A 25,054-nucleotide genomic window follows, 5' to 3' on the forward strand; every position below is an offset into this window, starting at 1 on the left:
CAAAAAACACATTGAGCTTTTTAAATGAAAGGCTTGCCCTCAACACATGTTTTATCCTTTTCTGGTGACATGGTAGCAAGATTTAAGAGCATGTGGTGCTCTGGGAATCAATTTTGAGAAACTCAGTTGTTCATAATGTTTTAAAAAATCGAGTTTGTAGTCTGAAAGCTTTTATTTTAATGGATTTTATTGTTGATGTTCCCTAGTGTCCTGCAGAGTTTCCAGCTCCACATTTTCCCACTGAGCACAGACCACATTTGGTGTTTGCTCGGCCGGTGGATTCTGTGAGTCTGTTTCTCTGGCAGATAGTTGGGATTCCTCCGCTTGTACATCCTTAGCCTCAGGCAGCAGTTACCTCTCCCCTAGACTCGAAGCCATTCAGGGCTCCCCTCTGGTTTGAAGGCTAATGCTACATAACATATTCCATTTGGTAGGGTTTTTAAAAAAAAAATCCAAAATAGCTCTGTAACTGCTCTTTTAGATATAATAAAATAAAGTTAACAATCGTTAACAGTCTCAAAATGGATTTAGATTGTAATGCCAGATCACAGTGTGCATCATATGTAGCAGGGGATAGAGTTCAACAAATTCACCAAATTACTGTAAATAGATCAGTCTAGTTAGTTCAGAGGACAAAAAGTACAATGCACTCAGCATACAGAACAGCATGTACGATGAGTGGCCTCAGTGGGACCCAAGACTGTTTTCTCAAACTCTCTACCTGTCAGGATAAACAGAGAATGGCTGCTCTAGCCCTTCTGTATTAGAGCAACTTTCTACCCAGTAAGCTGTCGGTTTTTAAATAAGACTATGATCATTATTCAACAAGATGGGGAGTTGAATAGCTTTATCAGTGATTAAATGTTCAGCTGAAACATAAAACATCAGAAATAAACGAAATCTATTAACCACAAGTCTCAAACCTCCTTATTGATTTGTGAGGCCTACTGACCAAAAAGTAAAAGTCAAATCCTGCCGATTGCCCTTTGCACAAGCCTGAGGGAACATTTTCATGTCTACATCTGTAGCCCTGACAGAACTTCTCTCTCTCTAACTTAGGCCTTATTTTTAAAACTTCTCCACTGAATCTGAAATTTCAGCCCATGTTTTGGGTTCCATTCATGTCGCTCTCAAAGGCCTCAGTTTTTGAATATACTGGTTTTCATACACACTGTAGGACTCAAAAAGTTGTTTGTATTCACTGAAGTGGTCACGAGTGCATTCAAAAAGCTGTATTATTATGTAGAACAATATAGAGTAGCAATAGTGTAGTTCTTTTAAAAAGTCTGAAATGCTAATGTGTCAGCAGAAAAGGTCTTGCTAGATGACAAAGCTTACTTGTCTTTTTTGACTAAATTTGCAAATAAATGCAGTGGTATTGTTCAGTGCTGCAGTCAATATGATAGCCGATATCTTGCCATCTAGATCTGTTGGTAATATTAACCACATTGCTCTTGTATGATAGTTAAATATAAATCAGTTGTTTAACAAGAAATATACAATAATATAATTTTTGGCTGAAAATTATTGTCTTTTTAAGTAGGCTACTTGTATTGTAAGAATGTTTTGTTGATATTGTTTTAACATAAAAAGTTAAAGCTCTTAAAACATGGCTTTAACTGGATATTTAATCCAGTTTGCTCTCCTTTTCAGATCCACTCTGCAGAGGGCAGTGGCTGGCCTGAGAGCCATTGATGGCCAGGACACAGACTCCTCTCTGTCGGCCCCTGCTGTTCAACAGGTCAGCTCGGACTCAGGCAGCTTCCTAACGTTTTGCCAGGCTCAGCTTAAGCAGACTCAGGATTTACAGCAGCGGCACAGCAGGGAGCTCAGGTAAGAGAAAAATTACTGACTGCTTGTGTAGATATACTTTGAGTGAGCCTAGTGTGGAGGAGCACAGGTCTCACCAGTGGTAAGCGGAAGTGGTTGGACTGGTGTGTGACCCCAAAAGTTACTGTTAATCCTTTCTAGAGCTGTCATGGACCCATGAAGGAAAAGAAACAGTGATTGATGGTTCTTATTGTTAACTCGGGTAACATAATTTTCATCATGATTATTTTCTATATACTGACACCAGGGATTAATTATATGTACCACTGATTTTCAGGTTAGTTAGATAACACACTTACATTATCTGTGTTGGTAAATTGAAATGTCTAACGGACTTGGTTGCAGCTCGGAAGCTGCTCACTGGAGGGAAGGAAGGAGGGAAACGCTCAGCTCAGATTTGTTCATTGCAATTTGGCTTCAAGGTGTTCTAGAAAAAAAAAAAAAAAGTACAATGTACTGTAGTTCCATTGTCATACGTAGCATGGTCTCCCTTACTTTTCACCATTCTCTGTGTCAAGTTATTATTCATTCTAAACCAAATAACCTAAAAAAATCTAATAAAATCTAATAGAAGTGAAGAAATTTCTCTAACCTTTTCCCCTTGTATTACACTTTCTTGATCGTGTGCTGACCGCCCTGTCAGACAGACAGACGTGAAGCAGTCAGGAATGTTAGCTATCCTCTTGTTATGTCTGATACGTAGGGCGAAGTGAGCCTAAAGACAACGTCCATCTATTTTCACAAGTCCTTCAGTGTCACTGGCCTCCGCACACTTTGACAGTCCTATGCAAGACGGACCACCAACACTTAAAACAGTGGTCAACTTTCTGCTTATCTTCATGACCCTTCCAAATTAAACAGCACAAAAGATGAAACGTGGCAGCGGCTACCCTTACGGGTCACACTGAGGACTCCTATGGCTTGGGGGTTAGCATGGCGCTCCCTTTGCTTCACCCCTCACTGTGTGCCCTCTACCCCCCTGGCCTCTGTACAATGAGCCATTCTGGGGGCTTTGCAAGGACCAACACAGCCATTTAACCCCTTGCCTGACCTCGTGTCATACTGAGGTTTAGGGGAGGTGAGAGGAGTGCCACACGCCGGTCCACTGGTGACTGTAAGGTGGGAAACCATGGGGTTTATCAGGGGTATGGTTTCACAACTTTTCTTTACAGGGTGTAGGTTGGAGACTGAATCCAATGTTCTTCACAAAGTCCCTCTATTTCAGACATACAATTTACTTTTTAGGAACTTAGCTGAGCTACTAAAATCTCTTTCCCTCAATACAAACACATAGTTGGAAAACAAGTGTCTTGACCAAAGCAGATATATAAAACAAATTTTTCTGTGTCCTCAAGTGATCATGTATGATAGAGAAATCCATAAAAAGTTATTTTTTGTGGAAGAAATCCCGCTTCCCGTATTTTCTCTTCTCCTGGCCACATTCTGTATTCTCCTTGGATACATCACTCGCTACCAAACAGTGCAAGATTTTTTTAGAGACGAGCTGTGGGTTGACCCAGTAAAACAGAATGAATCTTTAATGTTGTCTTAGAGTAATTGGCTCTAAAGTCAATACTCAATACATAACAGATACTGCATGTTACCATGGTTTGGACCCAAGAATAAAGGCACACCCATCCACCACCCCAACCTCCCCACTCTTACTTTCCACTTTGCTACGTAAAGGCCGCTCACTTCTGGCATTGCCACTGAACGTTGACATAATAAACATAATTTCGGAGCTGCAAATTATTCGATAAGAATGAACTTTCTGTGGATACTGGGCTGCTTCAAGGTTCCCATTCTGTCAAGTTGATCTAAAAACAATACTCATATGCCCATATTTACATTGAAAGAGTCATCGGTTGCTGAAATATTTCGTTCTGGTCTTAGTCCCTAAAAGTCCTGAAATGTAATTGAAATGACTAGTAACCATCGCAGATTTTGCTATCTACACACAAGGTTACAGACGGACAAAGGCTAGTAATATATACGTGACATGAACATGTTACATACATACTGTTTTTCAACATTATAAAATGTTTCCCTTACCCTCTTATTCCAGTGTTTTACATGTTCATGGTGACCCTGGCGTGAACCAGCAGGTACATGGAGGAGGGGTCATTTGTGTCACAATCCTTTTGGACCTCCCGACTCCGCTCTTTCTTGTCCCACCGAGAACAAAGAGCTAGGTCTTTGTAGTGAAGAAGCTGTACTACCTAAGGCTACTAGCCTTCCACACTGGCTGGGTACTGGACCGTCTCTGGCCCCTCGGGGTTGAGGACAGGGAGGGGACGGGGGAGCAGAGCCAAGCATTGCTAATAGAATCATTAAGTTTCCATTGAGGTGGCTTTGTAGTCAGTTTATCCCCTCAATGAAAGAGACATTATATGGTATTAGGGCACACACAGAGCAGAGAGGCAGCTCACACACACACACATACTCAGTGCACTCACCTCACCTCAGATGAACCAGTCAGGAATAAGATCTGATATTCCATTAATATATGATTAAATTTTTCTGTGTTGCCGGAGAATGGATTGAATTTCTCAAGAAATTAACACACTGAATTAAGTGCCTCTAATACTCTAATACTATTCATAACAGTATGTCCCAAACTAAATAACTCTGACCCTCATATGAATTACAGGCCTTTAATAAGAGAGAGAGAGTTGCAAATGCTTCCATTCTTTTTGTTTGAATTATTTAATTTCATAACACCAAACAGCTTTTTTTAAATTTATTTAAAAAAAAAAAAAATGTTAGAGTCTAGTGAGCACACTGATATAGTCTCAGGTGTGGTTTCTTGATAATAGCTATGATTTTCTTTAAAAAGTGGAAATCTATTTTGGAAACAAAACATATGCCTTACTACATACATCTGTTCAAAACCAAAACAAAACAATCAAGCCCATTCAAAAGCTTTCATGTCAGATCTTTATCTGACATGAAAGCTTTTGAATTGACTTCTGCTTTCAGTGTATATTTGTGGTTACACTTGGAATTGCATTGCAATTGGCATGAAGTTATTATTTTTTCGTTTTTTATTTTTGGTTGGCATTTATTCATCATTAACATGTTTGTTGACTGTATAGTCAGGCATCTCAGACTTATGTCCAGTCCACACAAGCCACTGCACGGTAATTCCAATGAGTAGGCATGAGTATGAGTCATGGGGACTGGAGCTAAAATAGGTTATATTTTGTAATTTTCTGTAAGTGGGTCATTGGGGCCAATATTTCTGCTACAGTGGCTGCAGATATCCTAAATACAGTGAGCACCCATGCCTTAAACATTGTGTTTTCGTGTGTGTATGTTCACAGTAATGCCTCATCTCACCTGGATGCTGTAAAAAGCTCCTGCAGACACTTCACTGAGACCCTGAAACTGGCTGTGGACCAGAGATATGCCCACGAATATGGCAGCACGACTGTGTCTGCAGCCCAAACAACGGCTGAGAAAACACTGGACATGGGCAGTACCAATGCTCAAAAGCCTGCTGAGCACTTGGAAATGGAGTCCACTGAAGAAGTTCCACCGAGCTTTCCGAGCAGGAACAATGTCAACTGCAGCTACTGGACTTTAGAGGAGAAGTCATCCACGGAGAGTTGGCGGGACACATTACACACTGTTACAACAGCTCTAAAATCAAGCCCTCACTCCTTGGGAACAAAGGGAAAATTAACTGCCAGATCCCATTTTGAAATGGCACCACTGTCCAACCATCAAGACCGGGACCCCAAAAAGTAATTCACCAAATTTTCAGAGTCAGTAGTGTCCACTTATGTACGTCCATTCCATCCAACACTATGCTGTTGAAAACAAATTAACGAGATCAACTGATGTAGTGTTTGTAAGGAAATCCTCCAAATTCTTCCACGGTAAACAACTGGACACTGCCGACTGAAAGCAAACACAATCTTTTTTTACATAATTCTCTTTATAGCAGCTCAGCATTTTATTAGTTTCTGCTGCAGGGCATTTGTCATCATTGGAGCCTCCTTTATTTGATTTACAGCAGAAGATGTTGAACATCTTATTCATTTTAACACGCAGCTTCATCATTAACACTGCGCTATCTTTGGGAGGACAATAGATCTTTGATAAGACGGGTGGCTCTGGACAGGCTTAAACTCTCCGGAGTCCTGCTCTCCAGATGTCTGCTCAGGAATAAATTCATATTTTGAAAGACGAAGGTGCTATGACATCATGTATATCCCTCACTTTGTGTGTGTGTGTGTGTGTATTTGTCTGGGTGTGTGTCCTTTTTGGAGCAGCACAGCAGCAGTCATGATTCAACAACGGTGGAGGAAGTACAGATTGAAATGTGGGAACATCAGCAGCCCCCCCACAGCTGAGAGGGGAGGGGGAAGAGGAGTAGAGGGAGCAAAGCCAGAGTCAGGACCTCCCTATATTAACAGGAGTGTTGTTGGCCAAGATTATGCAGCAACTATCATCCAGGTAAAACTGTAGGAATTCTGTCAAATATTAGGATTAATATGTAGTTTCACTTATAGAAGGTTAAATCCAGTGAGTTGGGTAAAATTATAAATTATGGGGCAGAAATTAGGAAGCCGTGTCAGTTGCCTGAGTTTTTTGAGGGGCCAATTTGCCAGTTTCTGCAACGTTCTCTGCCAGTCCAGACTATTTAGAAAAAACACAGTTATACTGAGTAATTTGCTTCAAAGGTACAAACTCAGCATTTTTCCTATTGAGCAACTTTTGCCACACCATAAGCTGGTGCAGGACTGGACACAAAGTTCCAACCAAGTGTAACTACATTATTGCGGTATCTGAATTATATTTACTAGTAACAAAGATGTAGTAATTGAGTTGATTCCATTCATCCAGCAGGTCAGTATGTCCATCATGTACATATGCATCAAAAAACAAAGGACATCTGCATAAAACTACTGCTCACAGTGCCTGCTAGTTAAAAAAAGTCAACATTTGCAAACCTAACCGCTATTCAGAATGGTTGATAGACTGTTACCCTGTAAGTGTGTCAATTAAAACCCCACCAGCTACAGCTACAATTTTCCAGTATTTTGAAAGAAGGCTAAAGTCACTTTCACACAGAGGATATCTGAAAATGTCTAATTTCCCCCCTTTAACATCCATCTTCAGGCCTCATACGTGCTACGGAGGCTCATTCGGCTTATCCTCTGTATAGGTGCAAGTTGCTGTTCTAAAAAACATGCTACTCAACACTTCCCCCAAAATCCCTTCTCAACCCAAAAAGTGTTTGATGAATCCTTTAGGGCTCTCTAAGGTAGATGGTGGGGGTGGTTGTGTAGTAGAGTCATTTGTATTCATGTTGGGGTTGTACAGAGTGATTAATCAGATTCCAAAGAGGTGTGGTAGTAAGAGTTCTAGGATTCCTGCTCAGCTCAACTTGAAGTTAAAGTGTGCCCCCCCGGCCCATTGGGAATTGGAGGATTTAGAGGCACACTGGAGCGCCATTTGTCTCAGAACAGCCCGGAGTCACACAGAGTTCAGACAGCAGAACACTCAGCAATTAAAACAGGGGTTAACATGTTTTATCTCCCTAATGGGATAACACACAATATTTACGTTTGCCCGTGATTCATGGAGAGGTTTCTTCTCTTTCTTTCTTTGGGTACCTCCAGGCGTTCTGGAAGGGCTTCACTCTGAGGAGGAGGCTCGCATCTGCTCTCGCTGCTGTCACATGCCCCGACAGCGGCGAGGACGAAATCTTTGAGGAGGTAGACGTGGATGAATTTGTCTTTGATGAGGTATGCACACAAGTTCGTGTGTTATTCACTTTCATGGTTCAGTAATTCCCCACCCCGTGCCCCCCATCAGTCAGACAAACCTGCACAGATGCTGATACAAACACATAAACCTGCAGACATGCACATTTTTACACATACACAAAAACAGAGAAACATACAACGACACTGAATAATGCACAGATTACAACCTGAATGTACATCCATACACATCAGACGTCACACACAAAACAAACATCCACAAATCTTTATGAGCTGTCATTCTAACCTGTTCTTGACACTGAAGAAATCCCTTCTCTATTATATTTTATATACCGTACATAATATTATATATATTAAACACAGTATTAAATGTTTGATTCTGAAGACACTTTTCTCTGTTGTTCCCCAGTTGCTGTTCAGAAATGTGTGTGTGTGTGTGTTTGTGTGTGTGTGTGTGTGCGTGTGTGTGTGTGTGTTTAAACAAATCTTTTTATTTTCACAAAGGCAGCACTAGAGAAGCACTGGACATTGCTGCTTACGGAAGACTCACCTTCCAGACATCACCCTGTGTCAGAGCAGTCTCCATCTCTGGAGGTGAAAAAACTGTCCTGGGACATTCTCTAATATTCCTTAAAACCTGGTGGGCTGGTATTATAGTGAAAGTAGCCAGTGAATTCTGGGATTTACCAGCCCCTGTTTGATGTCAATGGAATACTTATTTTCTTGCCCTGCCCCTTCCTCATCTTGCTTATTGCCCCCTCCGGGATTTGTCTCACTCTCCCTGATTGATCTTTAAATTTATTCTCTTGAAAAACAAAATTATTTCCTGGAGGGCTGGAGGTTGCTCAGCACCAGCAGATGTCATTTTTCACACTGGTGGACTGTCGTCCCCTTTTTTTCCCCTTCATTTACCTCTTGTTGGATCTTTTCTTTGGAGCATGCTCAGTGCTGTACATCATGGTAGCCGGTTCAGGCCAGCTGATGTGGTGCAGCTGCTGTCGTGGCTGGCTTCAATATGTTGACACAGAGGTACACATCAAAGGTGGGGATGTACAATTTAGCGCTTGGACAAAGAGAAAATGGGATCTGGAGAGTAATTAAGCTGTTAGTTTGACTTACGAATGAGCATTCCTTGAGTGTGAAAACTTGCTTTGAATAAAAGTGTCAGCCAGATAAGTCAAATGAAAATATGTACTTGAGTTAAATGAGACTGGACATTATTTTATACATTATATTTCATTTTCCCTAAGGTATCCTGAGGACTCTATGTTGTCTAGGCAGGGCCTTAACTCTATTTTTCCATTTAGAGCTCCAGCGTCCAAGCTTTCTGAACACACCTCAAATGAAGATTCAGTTTTCAGGCAGATGTTAAGTTTCCTAAATTAAAATTTAAAATCTAAATGTAAAGAACCACTCCAGTAAACAAAAAAACTTTGCAAATTATACTTTTTGAAGCTAATCTAAAGCTTGGCCTCTGTATATACTTTTGTATATACAGAGGCTCAGTGTCAGCTTTTGTCACTTACACCTATCCATGTATGTATTACAGCCTACTTGGCCGTTTCCTGAACCCTCCCAGTACGCACTCCCACCACCACCTTTATGGAGGGCAAAGCAGGCCTGGGTGGTTGGGGAACAGGTGGACTCCAGTGGCCAGAGAATTTCCCCAGAGAGCTCCGACAGGTAAGACAACTCACAGCCTGATTACTGGCAGTCATTTACTTGTAGGAAATAAAGTGTTATTCATAATCCGTTTAATTTCTATTTCACACTGTTTACACAAATGTTTGACTACATTTCATGCAGAGAAAGAAAAAATATTCAAGCAGTGGCAGTTATGGAGAACAGTGTTTATTAGAATGTTTTTATTCGTATCATAATAAGGCTGTGTGAGTCTGAGTCTGCACACAGTAGAGACCCAAAGTGAGAGGAATAATACTGTATGTTATGCTAGGTGTTAGCCTAGCTGGATTCCTCATGTTCTCACTTCTTGTATTCTGTTCCTGGATTATTCTGACATTCATATTACACTGACATTGTAACATTCATATCTTTTGAACCCAAAGCAGATGACTAAGAATGACATTACATTCAATATTTTTAATTCTCATTCCTCAGTACGCTTGTGGAAAGGACACCAAATAGTATTTACTCCAGTACCAAAGCGCAGGTGACCTACAATTACGTATTAAAGTGCAATAAAAACAATCAAACAACATGAATAACATAATCTTAAACAGTTAATTTTAAACAAGCAATACACAAAAACGGGGGGAGTAAAAGGAAAAAATAAAACACATTTCTCTCCATAAACAACCATTATCAAGTTTCTAATGTAGGTACATTATGCAAAATCCAAATACACTATAGAATCAACTATGAAATAATTGTCTTGAAATTATAGAAAAGTTAATTGTCGGAAAAAAAAAAATCATGACGACTCATGTCTAAATTATATACATATTTAACATACGTTAGCCATGGTTGGATCAACATAGTCCACATTTCAAACTCAGTTAATGTAGCCGTTAAGCAACACTCAAACCCCACTGTACCAGTGGACCTCAGCAAGAGCGTGCAGTAGCTGACAGTAGCAGGCTGCTGTTAGGTTTCGATAAAAAGCATTCTCTGCTGATCTCTTTTGATGATAAGTTGATTTGTCAATAACATGCTGATACTATTTCTGCCATCTTTTGTTAGTGCTATATAAATATGATGGTTTATAAATATGCGTGGTGATATTAAAAAATACAAATTTGTACATTTCTGCATCTCATGTTATCTGTTTAAAGACAAAAATGTCTTTATGATTTTAGAAGCAAATCTCCTGCTTCAACCTCGGTGCTCAGTGGTCTCTCTGCAAGATCAAAAAAGATTCTGGAAGAATGGTAAATCAGATTTTGATTTTTTTTCTTTCTTTTTTTACCCCATCGCTGTGTTTATGTGTACAATGTTATTTCAATGAATGGGATTTTCTGTCCTTCTTCTCTCCAGGGGCTTTAAACACAGCCACACAGCTCTCCTGATGCTCAAGAGAGCTCAAAGGATGAAGTTGAATAAGCAACAGAAGAAGAAACATGGTGGTGAGTGTGTTGATAAAAAGGTAATTTGGGGATTTTTATGAGGTGTATGTGCTTTTTTTCTGTTATGTGTGCTTGTGTGTGTTTAAAAATTTCAGGGTTTTGATAGATTATTGTTAGCCAAATGCTATATGACATATGAAGAAATATGAAGATTATGTCGGCGGATCATAAACTCTCACGGTTTTCTTCCTAAATCACCTCAAATACAAAGCGTAATTTGTTCAGTAATCCTTCTCCACCTGAACTAAAGTTTCTGTCTGTCTCCTCATTCCTAATCTTTTAACACCGAATATTTCTCACAATATGGAAGGAACTGCTGTTAAGACATAAATCCGTTTTCTAAAAGGGAAAAAATCCACACCAATTTTTGCCACTTACCATTATCATCTTTGTTCTTTCCTTCCTTCAACCATGCTTCAACAGCGGCGAAAGCTTTCCACCCCATGTATGTTAACGAGCTATAACAGACAGCAGAAGCCAGGGCCTGTCGCCTCTTATTGGGCCTTATTTGAGAGCTTGCAAAGGCAACAATGATTGCCAAGAAATCTCTTGACAATTCATCCCGTGATGACTTTCATTCTGTTTAATTGTAGTGGTTGAGTGCGGCTGCAGTGAAAGGTGACCTCACCTCTGCTCTGCTCCAAGAAACAGTAGTCCTGCCATGGCTATCATGCCACGGTCATGTAGAGGGAGGCTGCTCTTTGATCAGAATTACAAATGAATGATTCCCATAGCTCCTGTCATCTTGCTCCACAGGTCTATGTCGGCTGTAACTCCCATTGGCATCTGCCTCAGTGGAACCAGAGCGCTGTTTTAATATTTTCCGAATGTTAGGTCCTCGTTTTCTGCTTCTGGATTTAGGCTTGCCTTGTCCTTCTTTGACCCTCTTTCTCTTATTATCCTAGATCCCCCTGTCCGCCCTGCCTTGTTCAGAAACTGCAATTACCAGCGGGATCCAGTGGAGGCACGAAACAGGCCTGCACCACACAGCAGAAATTATATGAAAGGTAGGACTTGGGAGATGCTACACATTTGGGAACTTGTATAGATCTGTACAGATTGGGGGTCCATTTCACCAAATTTGCAACATGCAAGCTGCAATTTGCAACAGCTAATTTCCTCTACTACTAATTTTGACATGTTGAACTAATCAAAACACACACTGTACTAGTTACCCATGCATGAGCTTGTGAGAGCCCTGTAGGACTTAGAAATGTATGTGCAACTTGCGAGTGACAATCATTTGTGAAATGTGACAGCATTTGCAATGTGTGTGTAAGTAGTGCTCAATAAATCTCTTTTTTGAAACGGGTCCCAGAGCTGTAGACTTGAGACTAAAAATGTGGACTAAAGTTTGATTTAAAGGTTAATTCCAGTTCATTTCAACTTGGGTCTTGTCTCCATTGGATATGATAATATTGTATTCACCAAAGTAGTTGAGACCTGGTATTGTCACAGTGAAGTTTGACAGGGCAAAAACATATAACAACCAGGTTCGGGAAGTACTATATTATTATTATTATTATTATTATTATTATTATTGTTGCTAGGAATTATGGCTAAAACCATAATTTCCCTATAAAATTGGGTGCAACCAGCAGCTAAGTGTAAACCACTTTGCCAGTTTTCAAAAAACCCAGCCATGTAGCTTTTTTTCTGTACTGTGTACCCTGTGGTTTCACAGGGCAAAACAGGTTTTAATTTATCACAGATGATATCTGTTTTGTCTTGAGACATACTTCCTGTTGTGATGGATATACAGTCTTCTACAGGTTGACTTTGATTGTCTGATAATCTGAGAAGAGGAAAATTTCTCTCTCCATCTTTTTCTTCTGTGGCGCTCTGCCCTGCCCTGAGGTTTAGAGATGATTTGGAATTGTGACATCCACAGCCAGACTAAAAAGGGGGGGAAAGATGGGGGAAGTTGGCTTTTATCATGAGGGCCTCCATCTTTTCTCTGCACCCCACCCCCATCCACCAGGGTCAAAGCCTCACATCCAGAGTGCACAACACTTGCGGTCATCCAGCAGTCAGAGGGATGGTGTAACAACAGTGTTTGCCAACAGACAGTGAAGTGACTGGTCTCTCTCTTGTCCAAGTCCCATGCTGCCATAAGCATGAAATACTACTTAATTAGCTGTAGGGAAATACAGTATGTTACAGTTTTGCTTGTCATCCCATGTTACAGTTTAAAAAGAAATAGAACAAATCGTACATTTAACTTTATCTCTTTTGGGTGGATTGCTTCGGTAATTCGTTTGTGAAATAGTTGTGAAGAAGTCCCCTTGTCCCCAGTAAGCTGCCTAAGTTACACGGCACTTTCAACAGACAACAGATTTCTCAGCTGATAATTTGAGTTTGACGGCATCATTATTTTAACGAGTGTTTATTTTGAACTGCAGGTGTATTATGTCGATTTTTTTTTTTTCCAGCATGGTGATTCCTGACACTGGAAGCATGTCTGAGAACAGTATAGCCATAGCCGTGGATAAGCTCTCAGCCAACTGGCAGTTAAAGATGGGTTCCATCAAAATAACCTATTGCGTTACAATAATATTTCCAGTTCTGTTTCTTTCCAGTATCCTTATCTCTCCCCTCCACCCTTGTCTTGATAATTCATCAAACAGGGCTGGTGTTGTCAAGGAATGAAGTGAAGCAGCTACATCAGCTGATAAGGTAATGGGGGTCAGTGGTTGGGACATCACCCATCCCTCTGCTTAATACCCCTTCCCCTCAGTTGGTTTTCTGATCCGATCCTGTAAAATGTGTAACTCTAACCAGCTTGGATCTGGAGGAGACAACTCCTGCTGCCTTTTTACAGGGAGACCAAGAGGCAGTGGTCACGTTGGCAGCAGAGGTAGTGTGTTGGGTACAGGCTCATGGTGCTGTTATCCAGGTTCTGTGTAAATGGGCCCAGGCCAGCTTCCCCTTTTGCTCCCCTGGTCCTGACCTGTGGAAGGCACCCCCTCCTCCGGATCCATCCCCAGTGCCCGGGGCCTAGCCAGCCCAGCCCGGCCCAGCCAGAACTCCCCGACAGGGGCTAACATTTCAGGCTTTGAGTCAAGCCCCTTCTGGAGGTGATTAGCCCCAAACCCATGACAGATTCTTTCCAAGATATCCGACGCGGCGTGTTTATTTTATCCGGGCTCTTTGTGTGGATGTGCTGGACATGAGTAACCCACTTGAAATGGGTATCGGCTTACATACCCAGAGAGGGAGACAGAGAGGGAGAGAATGGAGCAGAGCCGCAAGACATTTTCTTTTTAAGTCAAAAAATATAGAAATGCACATTCCTTTTTTTTTTTTTTAAATGTTTTGTATTGTCAAGTGCCTGGGCACTGTAGATGCTGAAGATGTTGCATGCCTCTAAGCATTTCTCCTTGTTTTTCCTCTTACTTTCCACCAATGCCTTCCACTTAGCCCCCTAGACACACACACACACACACACACACACACACACACACACTCTCTTCCAACCTTCCTTTTCCATCCAAACTGAGATCCAGCTCCGCCAAACATCCGTCCTCATGTCAGAGGGACACGAGGGTATATATTTTTATTTCAGCCTGGAACCTCTACCTCCCGAGCACTTAACTCAATTTCACAGTTCAAGTCCTCTACAAAGTCCAACTGAAACACAATCATCTTGTTTATCATCCATCATCCAAAATAACTTAATGTCAGACTATTTACCACCATTCATATGCATTCAATTTCACCCCCTTATCTCAGGCAGTGCAATCTCTCTCTTCATAGTATATGTTGAGATGCACTGGCACACTTAAGGAAGAAACATGTAGAGCCAATGAACAGGGAGGCAGCGGTGTAAGTCACTCACAGAGACAGACGTTGAACTAAAACCACTAAGTTAGTCAAATTTCAGACTTGTTCTGATTCGTCTTCCACTTTGCAAATGCCATGAAAACGGGATTCTTTAAACGCTTTTTTGATGTTGTGCTATATTTTCCAACAAAATGGCTTATAAACAAAATACTAAACAAGGTAAGGGTCAGCCTTAACGTAGATGTTTTCAAGTCTAAAGGGGCACGTTTCAAGTCTGTGAGAGTAAATCTAAAGTCAAGTTTGACATCCTTTAGGACAAGTACAAGTCTTCATTAACAAATAGCAAGCCTCTCAACTCTCTGAATGTTGACCATTAACATGACACAGCATTTGAACTTTTTTTTTTTACTGCTGTATTAGAGGTGATTTTACATAGTTGGTAAAAGTTTTTTAAAAGGTCTAGATCTGATGATTAAAGGATAATTTCATTCTATCACAACCTATTTTGTCTTTTATTTTGGTTGTTAAAACAAAGCAAAGCTTAGCCAAACTATTTGGGAGAGAAAGAAAAAGTTAATGGTAAAAGCCTCTGTATTGATCAAATTAAGCTCTTATTGGACCGTTTTTAGAATAGTTTGCAGTTTGTAGAATAGTCACCTAAAAGCATATGAAACCCCCTTTGAGACAGAAAATTAGGTGGGGGGGTGGGGGCTTTGTCCAGCAATTTTATAACTCTCCAAAACAGACAATCTGACAATCCCAAATACTTTACCCAGGGATTAGCTAGGTGTGCCGAGGTGAGAAAGTAGGCAGGCCTTGAACTTCTTCCTCAAGCTTCCTTTTTCGTTCTTCACACAACCACTTCTGACACTTTTTGTGCGTACAACGGAGGGCAACGCTATGAATGCTTTGGAGGAGAGATTGTGTGCGGTTGTGTGAGATTGTTTGCGCCGTTATTCCCATCGCAAGATTTATTCCATCTAAATTCTGTCTATGAGGGCAGGCTTTTTGCTTTTTGTAAACATGTCTTACAGACTGACTTTGTGGTTGAACTTACAGTACTTGCTGATTTACCATTCCTGCTGTAGTTGTGTACGTACACAGTTTTACTGTGCAATGCAGAATTATTACCAACTTTACAAGTGTGCTCACATTGTCTTTTATGTACAAATAAAGTGGTTTCGATAATCTGGCTAAACTTTTGTTTTTTTTTCAACCTGATTGTTGATTGTTTACAGTCTGATTGTCTGAATGCTGCGTGTTTTGCCCCGTCCTGTTCTCACATCTCTGAAATAACTTTTCTGAGGACAGATGATTGTAATTGTTCAGGATGCTCACTCACAACAACACAAGGTCATCAACTCACTCAGGGCACCATTTTATTTTTTTTTAGGGTCAGCATTGGTCCCGATCCTTTGCCTGACCCTTTGTTGTTTGTTTCTGCGGCGATGTTGGAGGGAAGGAGGCTCCAAGGTCCCAGCACCGTGTCTCTCCTTCAACGCTGGTTTGCTGTGGGCCAAAGCCTCCACCTTCCTCCCCTCCAACCCTCTGATATTAAGTCAGAGTTCTTCCCACCTCAGTAGAGACGAGATCGCTTAATGTGCTTAAGAGCCCCTCTTAACAGGCGTGACTCCTACAGGCCCCTTCCTGATGTCCTGGAGGAGTACTGGAGGGGGATTCGGGAGGTTGGAGGGGGTCAGGAGGGGGCTTTAGTGCAGGGTTCAGAGGGGAAGAGGGAGAGGAGAGTCTTTTCATGCTACTAGAGTGCAGCATAAATGCAAAAATGTTTTCATTTTTCGTGTTTCCTGTCTTGTAGCTCTATGTACAGACTGACCATGTGTTTCTTGCACAACGCCAGGGGTTTCAAATTTATCGTCAGTCTTCTTAGCAACTTTTAAACTATCCATATAGGATCCGAGGATATGATTGACATATATAAAAACCGTGAAGAAGCAGTCCAGAACCATTGTTTGGGTGATCTAGTTCCATAATAATTACAGTATATGAGCAAGTTGCTGTTTGAAAAAATATTTCTCTGAGGGCTTTTCTGGATGGCCTGTGCCCCGTCTCTCTGTGTATTTTCAGCTTTGGGAAGTGCAAGTAGCCATTTCCTGGCCTTTGCTGCCCCGGGGGAAGCATCTATCACTTGACATTTTTAGTGGGGCTTCTCAATTAACCCATGAAAACTGTAAAGCTTTTCTCTGCTTTTTACAGCTCAGCAAAAGCATGTAAATGGCTTAAATAAATGCATCATTAGTTCCAGCATTGGGCTGTCAAAATTCATTATCAGTTTACACCCATCTACGGGTGCATTACAGCATTACTGTCAGCGCAACATAAATGTTTACTTTGAATTATGACCTTATTATGGGATTTCAGCACAACTCGTAAATCAGCCGCCTTTCAGATTTCTCTCTTTAACAAACTGTTGGATCATCGCTTGGATTGAGTTGTACAAAGAACCACAAGCCCCAACAATTTTTCGAAAAAATGCAGAACCTCTCCTGTGGCATCTTTCATCAACTTTAAATCTATCATACACTATTATACCTTAAGTCAAAACATAAATGCTGGGAGCTTTGACCACTGTTGTCTCCCAGCGCTGGGAACCCTGGCCGGCTGTAATTACAGTGAAACATGTCAAGCGTTGCTTCAGGTCAGGCCTGCGAGCTGTTTATTTGTTGAGCTCGTACTTTGGTGATCATTTGTTAACACAACTCCTTCGCTGGAGTATTGATAATGCGTCATTTAGAAACATGCCACCTTCACCCCAGCTTTCACTGATTAGGCAGCACACTCATTCTTTGCTGCCATTGTCAATAAGAATGTCACTTTTATTGACAAGAAGAATTGGAGAGTTGGAGTCGCGCCTGTGACGTTTACTTAATGTTTTCTGTTGAATGCAGTGTGTGAGGCTGAGCTGGGCCTTCACCAGGCAGAGGAGACGGAGCAAGTGAAGCGGGAACAAGCTCAGCAGTGGTTGCACACCCAGTCTGACAGGGACCCAGAGAGGTGAGACACCTAATGTAGGTCACACGGCGAGGTGGTGCGTTGTGTAGATAGAATTGCTTTAAAGGGTCACGTCACCAAATGACTAAATTACCTACTTTACTCTTACTCGTAGTTTTCGTTTTATCTGACCAGTTTTGAAATATCTGTCTGAGATTTCGCAGCGAAGTCAATGGATGAGCCAACGTAACCGGGACATTGTTTCTGGAAAGGCACTTTGCTGTTGAATCAAAAGTTTTGATTCAACAGCAAAGTGCCTCAGAGAAATCTCAGAGATGGATATCTCAAAAAAAATCCAAACTATTTCCAGGGCTAGATGCTGCTAGAGGTTATATGTTTTTTTTGTAATTGATCTTTTAATAAGCTGCTCTCACTGTTGGCATCATTTCTTAAAGATCCCCTCCAGACATGTTTTAAGACATAAAATATTTGGTTGGAATAATAATTGTGTGGGATTTTTCCCACTGCAAAGTTCAGGTACCTCTTTAAAAATTCTTAAAATTACATATCCTCCTTAAACTAAAACTTTTCAATATGCATATATTTTTCATTTTTTAAGTTTAAGTACTAAACCCGAGATATCTCCTACGTCATTAAGAAGTAGGGACGGATCTTGACACACATTCATTCTTAGCGTATGTGTATCGAGGCTTCAGGTTTCCACATCACACTTGCGGAAGTTGCATATTAGACCTTGATTGGCTTCCAGACTGGTTCTGATGTCACAAAACCATGCTCTTACATGCAAGTCTTTGACCTTCACTGTGCAGAAGGATGTAAGTAAAACATCCAAAACAAAACAAATGTTTGAGTCTCGGGAGACTTTAATTTTTTTTTTTTTTTTTTTGGACTTTTTAACAGTGTTGGGTGGGTTTTATTATTTTTATTTTCATAAAATGTATATATTTTTTATAATTTCCCGTACTTATTTCTTTCAGCTAAATTAGCTGATATAAATTGTACTGTAGTAAAATATCATTATTTGATCTGTTTTTTTTTGTTTTTCTTTTAATACTGAGGGGCAAATCAGCCAAATGACAAAAGAGATAGGAATGACACTTCAGTATAACGAGTGTATTGAAACACATACCAACAGAGTGTCTGTGAGGCAGTGAGCATGTAGGCCTGTGCTACCCCCGTCCCTACCTAACAAATAGACATTAACATTATCGTCCGTGGCATCTCTGTTTGTTTTATGATATGTCAGATGTAATGGCGTAGACTTGAAGATGGGGAACCACTGAACTGATTTGAAAATCACTGAGCGCTAACAGCCTAAACATTTTTCGACTTATTCTCAGCGAGCATTTCTTACCGGAGATCAACTCGGACATTCTGAACGGAGGCAGAGTGCAGCTAGTGGTGAGTACAGTCCCCTCCCGTTTTCCCCTGCAGTTCATCCACTTCGGTAGAATGACAGCGAATCTTGATTTGAATCTTTTCTGGGGGGCAGTTGCATGTATGTGAAGGTATGCAGTATTTACTTTTGCCAGTAAGAGTTATGTCCCGCATTGTAGGTTCCCTCTCCTGGAGCCTGTCTCATCCGCTTCGATTTAAAGGAGGAAAGGGGGGGAGGTGAGTCTAAGGTTTAGCTCCACAGTGACACTTTCAATTGGATCAACTGGCTGCAATTTCTTCATTTCACTCGTAGAAATCCTAGTGTCACTTTGGAGTAGTTTGTCTGAACCTGAGAACGATACTGATGCTCATGTGGTCTTTGAAGTCAGAAACCGCAGGTCTCCCTGTGCTGTTATACAGCAGTTTGAATTATGATCACTGGCAAGGGGAGCCGCCCCCTTCCTCCTGTTTCTTAGATATGTTCAGACTGCAGAACCGCTGCTTGTTGAATGTTTTTCAAAATGCTGGGCTGCTTGCGTGAGACGTGTCGTGTTGGGCCTCATTTATGTGTGTGTGTTTGTGTGTTTTTGCTTGTTGTGTGTACAGGCTGATCCAGGGTACACAGAATGTCTACATCACGCCAGTGGATTGTGGGCCAACAGCAGTTTAGCTGCCCAACCCAGCAAAGAGAGAAATTATCCTCGCAGAAACTCTTTGGGTCTTGCAAGTGAGTCTTGTGAACACTGTGTTACTGGGAATTTTAAACTAAACTTTGAACAGAATCCGAAAAACACATATGAGTATATTCTTAAAATGTTCTGAAATTTAGGACAATTATTCCCTTAAAGGAAATTATTTGTGTCACTTAGTCTCTTTTAACCTTTTCTTACAAAAACTGTTAATCCAGAGAAGGGTTAACAAAGACATTTATATGTTATTTAAAGGGGTTTTTTTGTTACTGATCGGTCTGGAAATTAGGAATTGAGGATTAGGATAGATGGACAAATAAAAATGTTGCACAGAGTAACATAAAAATACTCCAATTTAATTCATAAAGTCAACAGTAAATATAAATAACAGCAAAAACACTGTACCTACTTTATACAAAAGGTAAGTTACCTATGCATTTAGCTCTGTTACCATATATTTGTGTTTATATTTGTAATCAGCCATATTGTCTGATTAAGCAAACTGTCACTATTTCTGCAGTTATTACTACACAGGGAGGGGGAGATGGGCCAAAGTCAAACTTTCTGAGCAGTTTCATGCTCAAACCTAAGGAATCAGACTGCCATAACATAACAGAAGCTTGTGTGCACATGCGTGTATATATACAGTACATGTACATTTAGTACATGTGTGTACAGATGTTCAAGTGTTTGCGAACTCGCACCAGCGGCTCTCGGGTCACACAGACCTGAGTGCATAGAGTCAGGGATGAAGGCGGCTGCTTATTCAGCCCAGACTGAGTCCACTCGTCTGTTGCTGTGGGAGGGGAGGGGTGCCGCAAGGTCGGGCCGGGGACAGACTGCCGTGAATTTCTCTTCTGACAGGAAACGGGCAGAAAGAGGAAAAAAAAAAAATCAGTCCTTTCAGTGAAGAATGACTGGCCCTTCTGTCAGGAGAAGTGGGGCTCAGGAGTTTGAGTGACAAAGATGCTACTGACAGGCTGACGGCAGATGATCACATTAAACAAGCCCAGGAATCCAAGTGAAGGAGAGCCCTGTCCCTGTTAACGAAGCCAAATTGGATTCTGATGATGATTTCAAAATGATATCCACGAGGTGCAGCAGGAGTGAATGTTGTCGTGCTAAGCAGGCAGACTGTTGTTTTCCTCAGGAGTACGGCCGGGAGGAAGAAAGCCGCTTTGTCTGCACTGATGAAAACACCACTTATCAACATTTTGTAGCGAAAATTGAAATACGAATGTATGTGTAAGGCAAGAGCATTTCTCAAAAAGCCAATTAGATATTTCATAAACTTGGAAAGGGCATCTAAGGGTCTCTGTGCCAGACCAGTTCATATCACTGGAAACGGACTGTTTGGGTTAAATCAGGAAAATAGGAGTGTAGCTTCTTTGATGAAAGTGTTTTTTTTTTTTTTTTATAGTAAGCCTACACTACATAAGTCAGTAAAAGAGTGTGACTTAAAAAAACAAACTTTATGTATCATGAAGTTGTGTATCCTTTGCCTCTCAAGTGCCATACACACATCAAAGTGAAGATTTAAAGTTAGAGGGTTCACTTAGTTTGCCATGGCAGTAAAGAGTACATAAATGCTCTATAACCTACGCTATAACCTATTGTAATGCGATACTCACCACTTGCTGGGATGGTGCCATAAAATACGTTTCCAGGCTCACAAAATATTTTCATTACGTGTGCAGAGGAAACCACTTAAGTTGCATATCTGCTTCGCTGTTCAACCATAATTGGAGTAAAATGAAGGAAAACAATTTGTTTGGTCACAGCGGTTGGGTCAAATGTGTGGCCATTTGTTTATCTCTGTACATTTAATAGCATGACTAGACAACTTGCATTAAAATTAGCAGCATGTGTATTAAGTTTTGGGATCTGTTTTTGATTTGGAACAGATAATTGGACAAAAGTCTTTATAAAACTAATTTAGCCACCAAAGCTGGACTGAAGTTTCTGAAAATAAACACAAGAGACTGTGGTGGTTTATCTTTAAACTACATTACACGAACTATGAGGAGAGGAAAAGCACAGTTTTACACCACGGACATGAGTAAAAATCCCAAACCAGTGAGCTGCGATTAGGTGTGACATGTGAGTGGAGGGATATTCTATACAGTGTGCCAGCTGTGCAGATATTTGGAGCCGAGTCAATACCTGCGATGTGTCCCGGGCCCCCCGCCTACCTCAGAGCCCTCCCCGCTGTTTGGCTCCCTGTGTGGGGTGGCCGTGGAGACTGTGGGCCTGGGCTCTACACGTGGAATGCATCATGCCCGGGAGAAGCGCTGCCTTTGTTCTGTGTGTTGGAAAAGCTTTGTGCTGATCCCCAGGTGAAATGGAAGGGCCTCTGATACAGCACACAGTGCCCCTGGGAGACGGAGCACACAAACACAAAAGTTTTCTGCTCATGCTTAAGTTTTCACTGTTCTACTGAGTTTGGAGACCACAGTGCACTTGTGTCCCATAGTGACAAGTTTCCATATTGAAGTAATGATATAATACAAAACATGGTCAACCTTTGCCTCATTCATTAAAGCTTTTACATTTCCTAATGTAACTCTCTTTAATTCCTCATTGGCTCATTCCGTGAAAAGTCAGAAGCAAGAACTTCCCAGGCCAGCTGTTTGTTTTTAGTTTTTAGATTCTAGTTACCCAACATTAAATGAATGTTCTTCCCTTTCAAGTGCAGAAACTCAAACTTATGTGGTAATGATAATGCCCTTTAGCATTTTGTTCCTGGAATTTCTGGCTTGACGCCGAGTCAATTTTTCCCAGTAGAAGTAATCATGTCATAAATTCTAAGAACTCCTCGTTGTGAGTCAGTCCTTCTAGGCAGAAATCTTCAGGTGTGCAAAAATTGAGACACTGCTATAATGACCAGTAGAAGTTACCGTAGAAACCTATTTTATTTTATTTCACTAATTATTTACTTAAAGGGCAGTGCAAGGACGCTACAGCAACGAGTGCGCACCACCGCAGATGTCCTTAGAATAGCAAGAATATTATGGATTGCCATTTGAAGGCTCTGGTGGGTTGATATCACACTGCTCATTTTACATGTGAAATATTGATGTGTTCCCCTTCCATTTTGTCTGCAGGAAAAGAGCTTCCAGCCCCTAAGCAAGTCACGTCTGCTCCATTAAAAAGGGAGCGCATCTCCTTCCGAGACAACCCTGTCCAGTTGAGTGGCGGCTGGGGAGGGGGCAAGAAGAGGGACAAAGTGTACAAGTAAAACACAAACTCCTCTGCAACCACGACCCCCTTTTTTTCCCGCCCTGCCCCAGCACTCCTTAAGGCAGATACAACTGCGGTACTTTTTAAATTTTTATTTCTATCTTTGTAACCCTGATACATCTACCTAAAAATGTCCGGTATTTTCAAAATATATGTGCATTGGTACTGCTCACAGCCATGGAAGCTTTGGTATAGTGTTAACATGTTCACTTGCAAAACAGCACAAATGATGATGTCTGAAGATATCAAATAAATCTGTTGTTAGGAGTTTAGCCACTAAGTGTCAGTGTGAAGTAGCTAATTCTTTCTTCCATGATGAAGAATTTCTTGAGTTTTATTTATAATGCTATTTTATCACCTGCGCTGAATCTCCCTGCAGCTGTTCTTTTTAAACTCAGCTGAAAACTCTGGCTCTCTCTCCTGAAAATTAATTAAGACCAATAGGACCTAGACCAGCCAAAACATCCTCAGGCACTTCTATTATGTTAATTCTGCTCAAGTGTCAGTGCCTGAACCTGATAGCAGCAGCCAGTACCGAAACACATGGAGCAAAGTCACAACCCCTCAGCAAATGACACGCTTTGTGTGCAGATGATGGCATGAAATAAGAACCAGGACCTGCAATACCTGTGGATTCATGTTTCTTACCATGCTTCACTGTGGTTTCTGCGTCGATATGCTCTCAGGACAGAAAATATAGTAGATATAGTTTGTAACCATGGGAAGAGATGTGAGTTTTCCACTTCTCCTGTGCTCTCTTAACAGTAAAGTTTAATGAAGCCCAGAAATTCATGTGCAGTTTCACCATTCTGTGGATGTATTTGACTCTGGCTCAGCAACAGTGGACTTGAAATTATTGCCTTTATGAGCCGGGCACAAACATTGGTGTTAGAATTAGAAGCCTGTTTTCTTTATTTTCAGTCGTGGATTATAATGGCCTTGTCTGTGTATTTGAATTTGGAGAGCTAGAGCGTCCGTTCACAAACACTGTCCTACCGGAGGCAGTGAACCTCAGGCTTGGAGGTTTCTCGCTGGTCCGCTGCCTGGAAATGATAACTTAATGAATGTCAAAACAAATATTCAGAGCTGCAGAGTGGCTCCCTGGCAGGAAATGCATGTCTCTCTATTTATTTTCCTTCTATCTTTCACTTACACATGTCTGGAGGGTGTGTTTTGACTGTACACGAGCTGATGGGGATTTTTGTCTTGGAGAGTGCCGTATGCCAGATATGTGGTGGTCCTGCCCACTTTGGGGCTGTTGTGAAACCCAAGAGCACTGTCCCCCTCCAGGGGGAGACTGAAGCCCCGAGCCCTCCTGGGGGACCTTCAGGGGCTGTTTTTCTGTCATCAAACCGTCATTATACAGCTGTGATACTGGAAAAAGATTTTTATCGAACATATCAGACAGGTGATATAGAAGTGCTGTACATGCACATCTTGTCACAAGTTTTGTTTTGTTTGACGCAAGTTCAGATCTGCCAGGCTTTTAGACTTCTCCTCTACAACTACTGCTTCTGAAATTATACTGTTAAACCATCGTCCACCGGCCGTCATTAGATTTGTTTACCTTTGTGTTATGGGTAAATTATATGTAACTTAAGTCATCCAAAATCCATTGCCTGGTGAAATGAGTGCTCCGCCACACATTTAGATAAGACGAAGAATGTCCCTCTCGGTCCAGCGTGCGCTGCCAGCCTGACCTCAAGTCAGCAAATGCAGTCAAATGGAGTCTAGCAGGGAGAGGTTTCGAATCCAAATCGCTCCAAGTGCCGTCCTCAAATACATTATAGGACCATAACAGTGTATGTGCAAGTTTTAGCTGCAAATTATGTATATGTATACTGTACATTTTCGCTGACCGTTTCTGAATGCGTACTGCACAGTTTTCAATTTTTTTGGGGCATTTTTTTTGTAAACAATTCCAGGCAGCTATAAGTTTCTGTTAATTCCCCTATGTTTGAGAACGAATTAGCAGACTCATGAAACTTGCTTGAGTTTGTGTAATTCGTCGCAGTGAACATGGAGTCTGTGTTTATTTTTCAAAGTGTTATTGCATTACAACAATAATGTAACTATAAAATGTGCACAGACTGGCAGCTCAAGCACATTACAAGGGTGTGACCATTGCTTTTTATATCCTATGTAAATTAATGGAAACCATTGGCTGCCTGGAAAGATAATGAAATACAGCAGAGAGTCTTGCATAAAATAATTAGCTGTAAAGTAAAGTATGAATTATGTGCTTTAAGTGTGCAGGAGTTTCTCTCGGTCACAAAAAATAATGATAGCACTATGCTGAGGCATGTTCTGAGGAGAACAGCACTAATAAAGTCATTAGGATTGGAGT

The 25,054-nt window shown here is 41.1% G+C and overlaps 1 protein-coding gene across 1 annotated transcript in view; it reads left to right on the forward strand.

The window, feature by feature from the left end:
• The window catches only part of lrriq1 (leucine-rich repeats and IQ motif containing 1), a 36,551-nt gene extending 11,858 nt beyond the window's left edge, over positions 1-24,693 (forward strand). The window contains exons 15-27 of the mRNA XM_040132306.1: positions 1,654-1,833; positions 5,154-5,576; positions 6,108-6,291; positions 7,461-7,586; positions 8,070-8,159; positions 9,115-9,248; positions 10,382-10,453; positions 10,560-10,648; positions 11,554-11,655; positions 17,338-17,443; positions 18,742-18,802; positions 19,385-19,505; positions 22,572-24,693. Of these exons, the coding sequence (XP_039988240.1) occupies positions 1,654-1,833; positions 5,154-5,576; positions 6,108-6,291; positions 7,461-7,586; positions 8,070-8,159; positions 9,115-9,248; positions 10,382-10,453; positions 10,560-10,648; positions 11,554-11,655; positions 17,338-17,443; positions 18,742-18,802; positions 19,385-19,505; positions 22,572-22,705 (1,822 nt within the window). The 3' untranslated portion in view covers positions 22,706-24,693. The remainder of the gene's footprint in view (positions 1-1,653; positions 1,834-5,153; positions 5,577-6,107; positions 6,292-7,460; positions 7,587-8,069; positions 8,160-9,114; positions 9,249-10,381; positions 10,454-10,559; positions 10,649-11,553; positions 11,656-17,337; positions 17,444-18,741; positions 18,803-19,384; positions 19,506-22,571) is intronic.
• Positions 24,694-25,054: the final 361 nt, after the last annotated feature.

The sequence above is a fragment of the Xiphias gladius genome, chromosome 8, assembly GCF_016859285.1.
Source record: "Xiphias gladius isolate SHS-SW01 ecotype Sanya breed wild chromosome 8, ASM1685928v1, whole genome shotgun sequence".
Classification (NCBI taxonomy): domain Eukaryota; kingdom Metazoa; phylum Chordata; class Actinopteri; order Istiophoriformes; family Xiphiidae; genus Xiphias; species Xiphias gladius.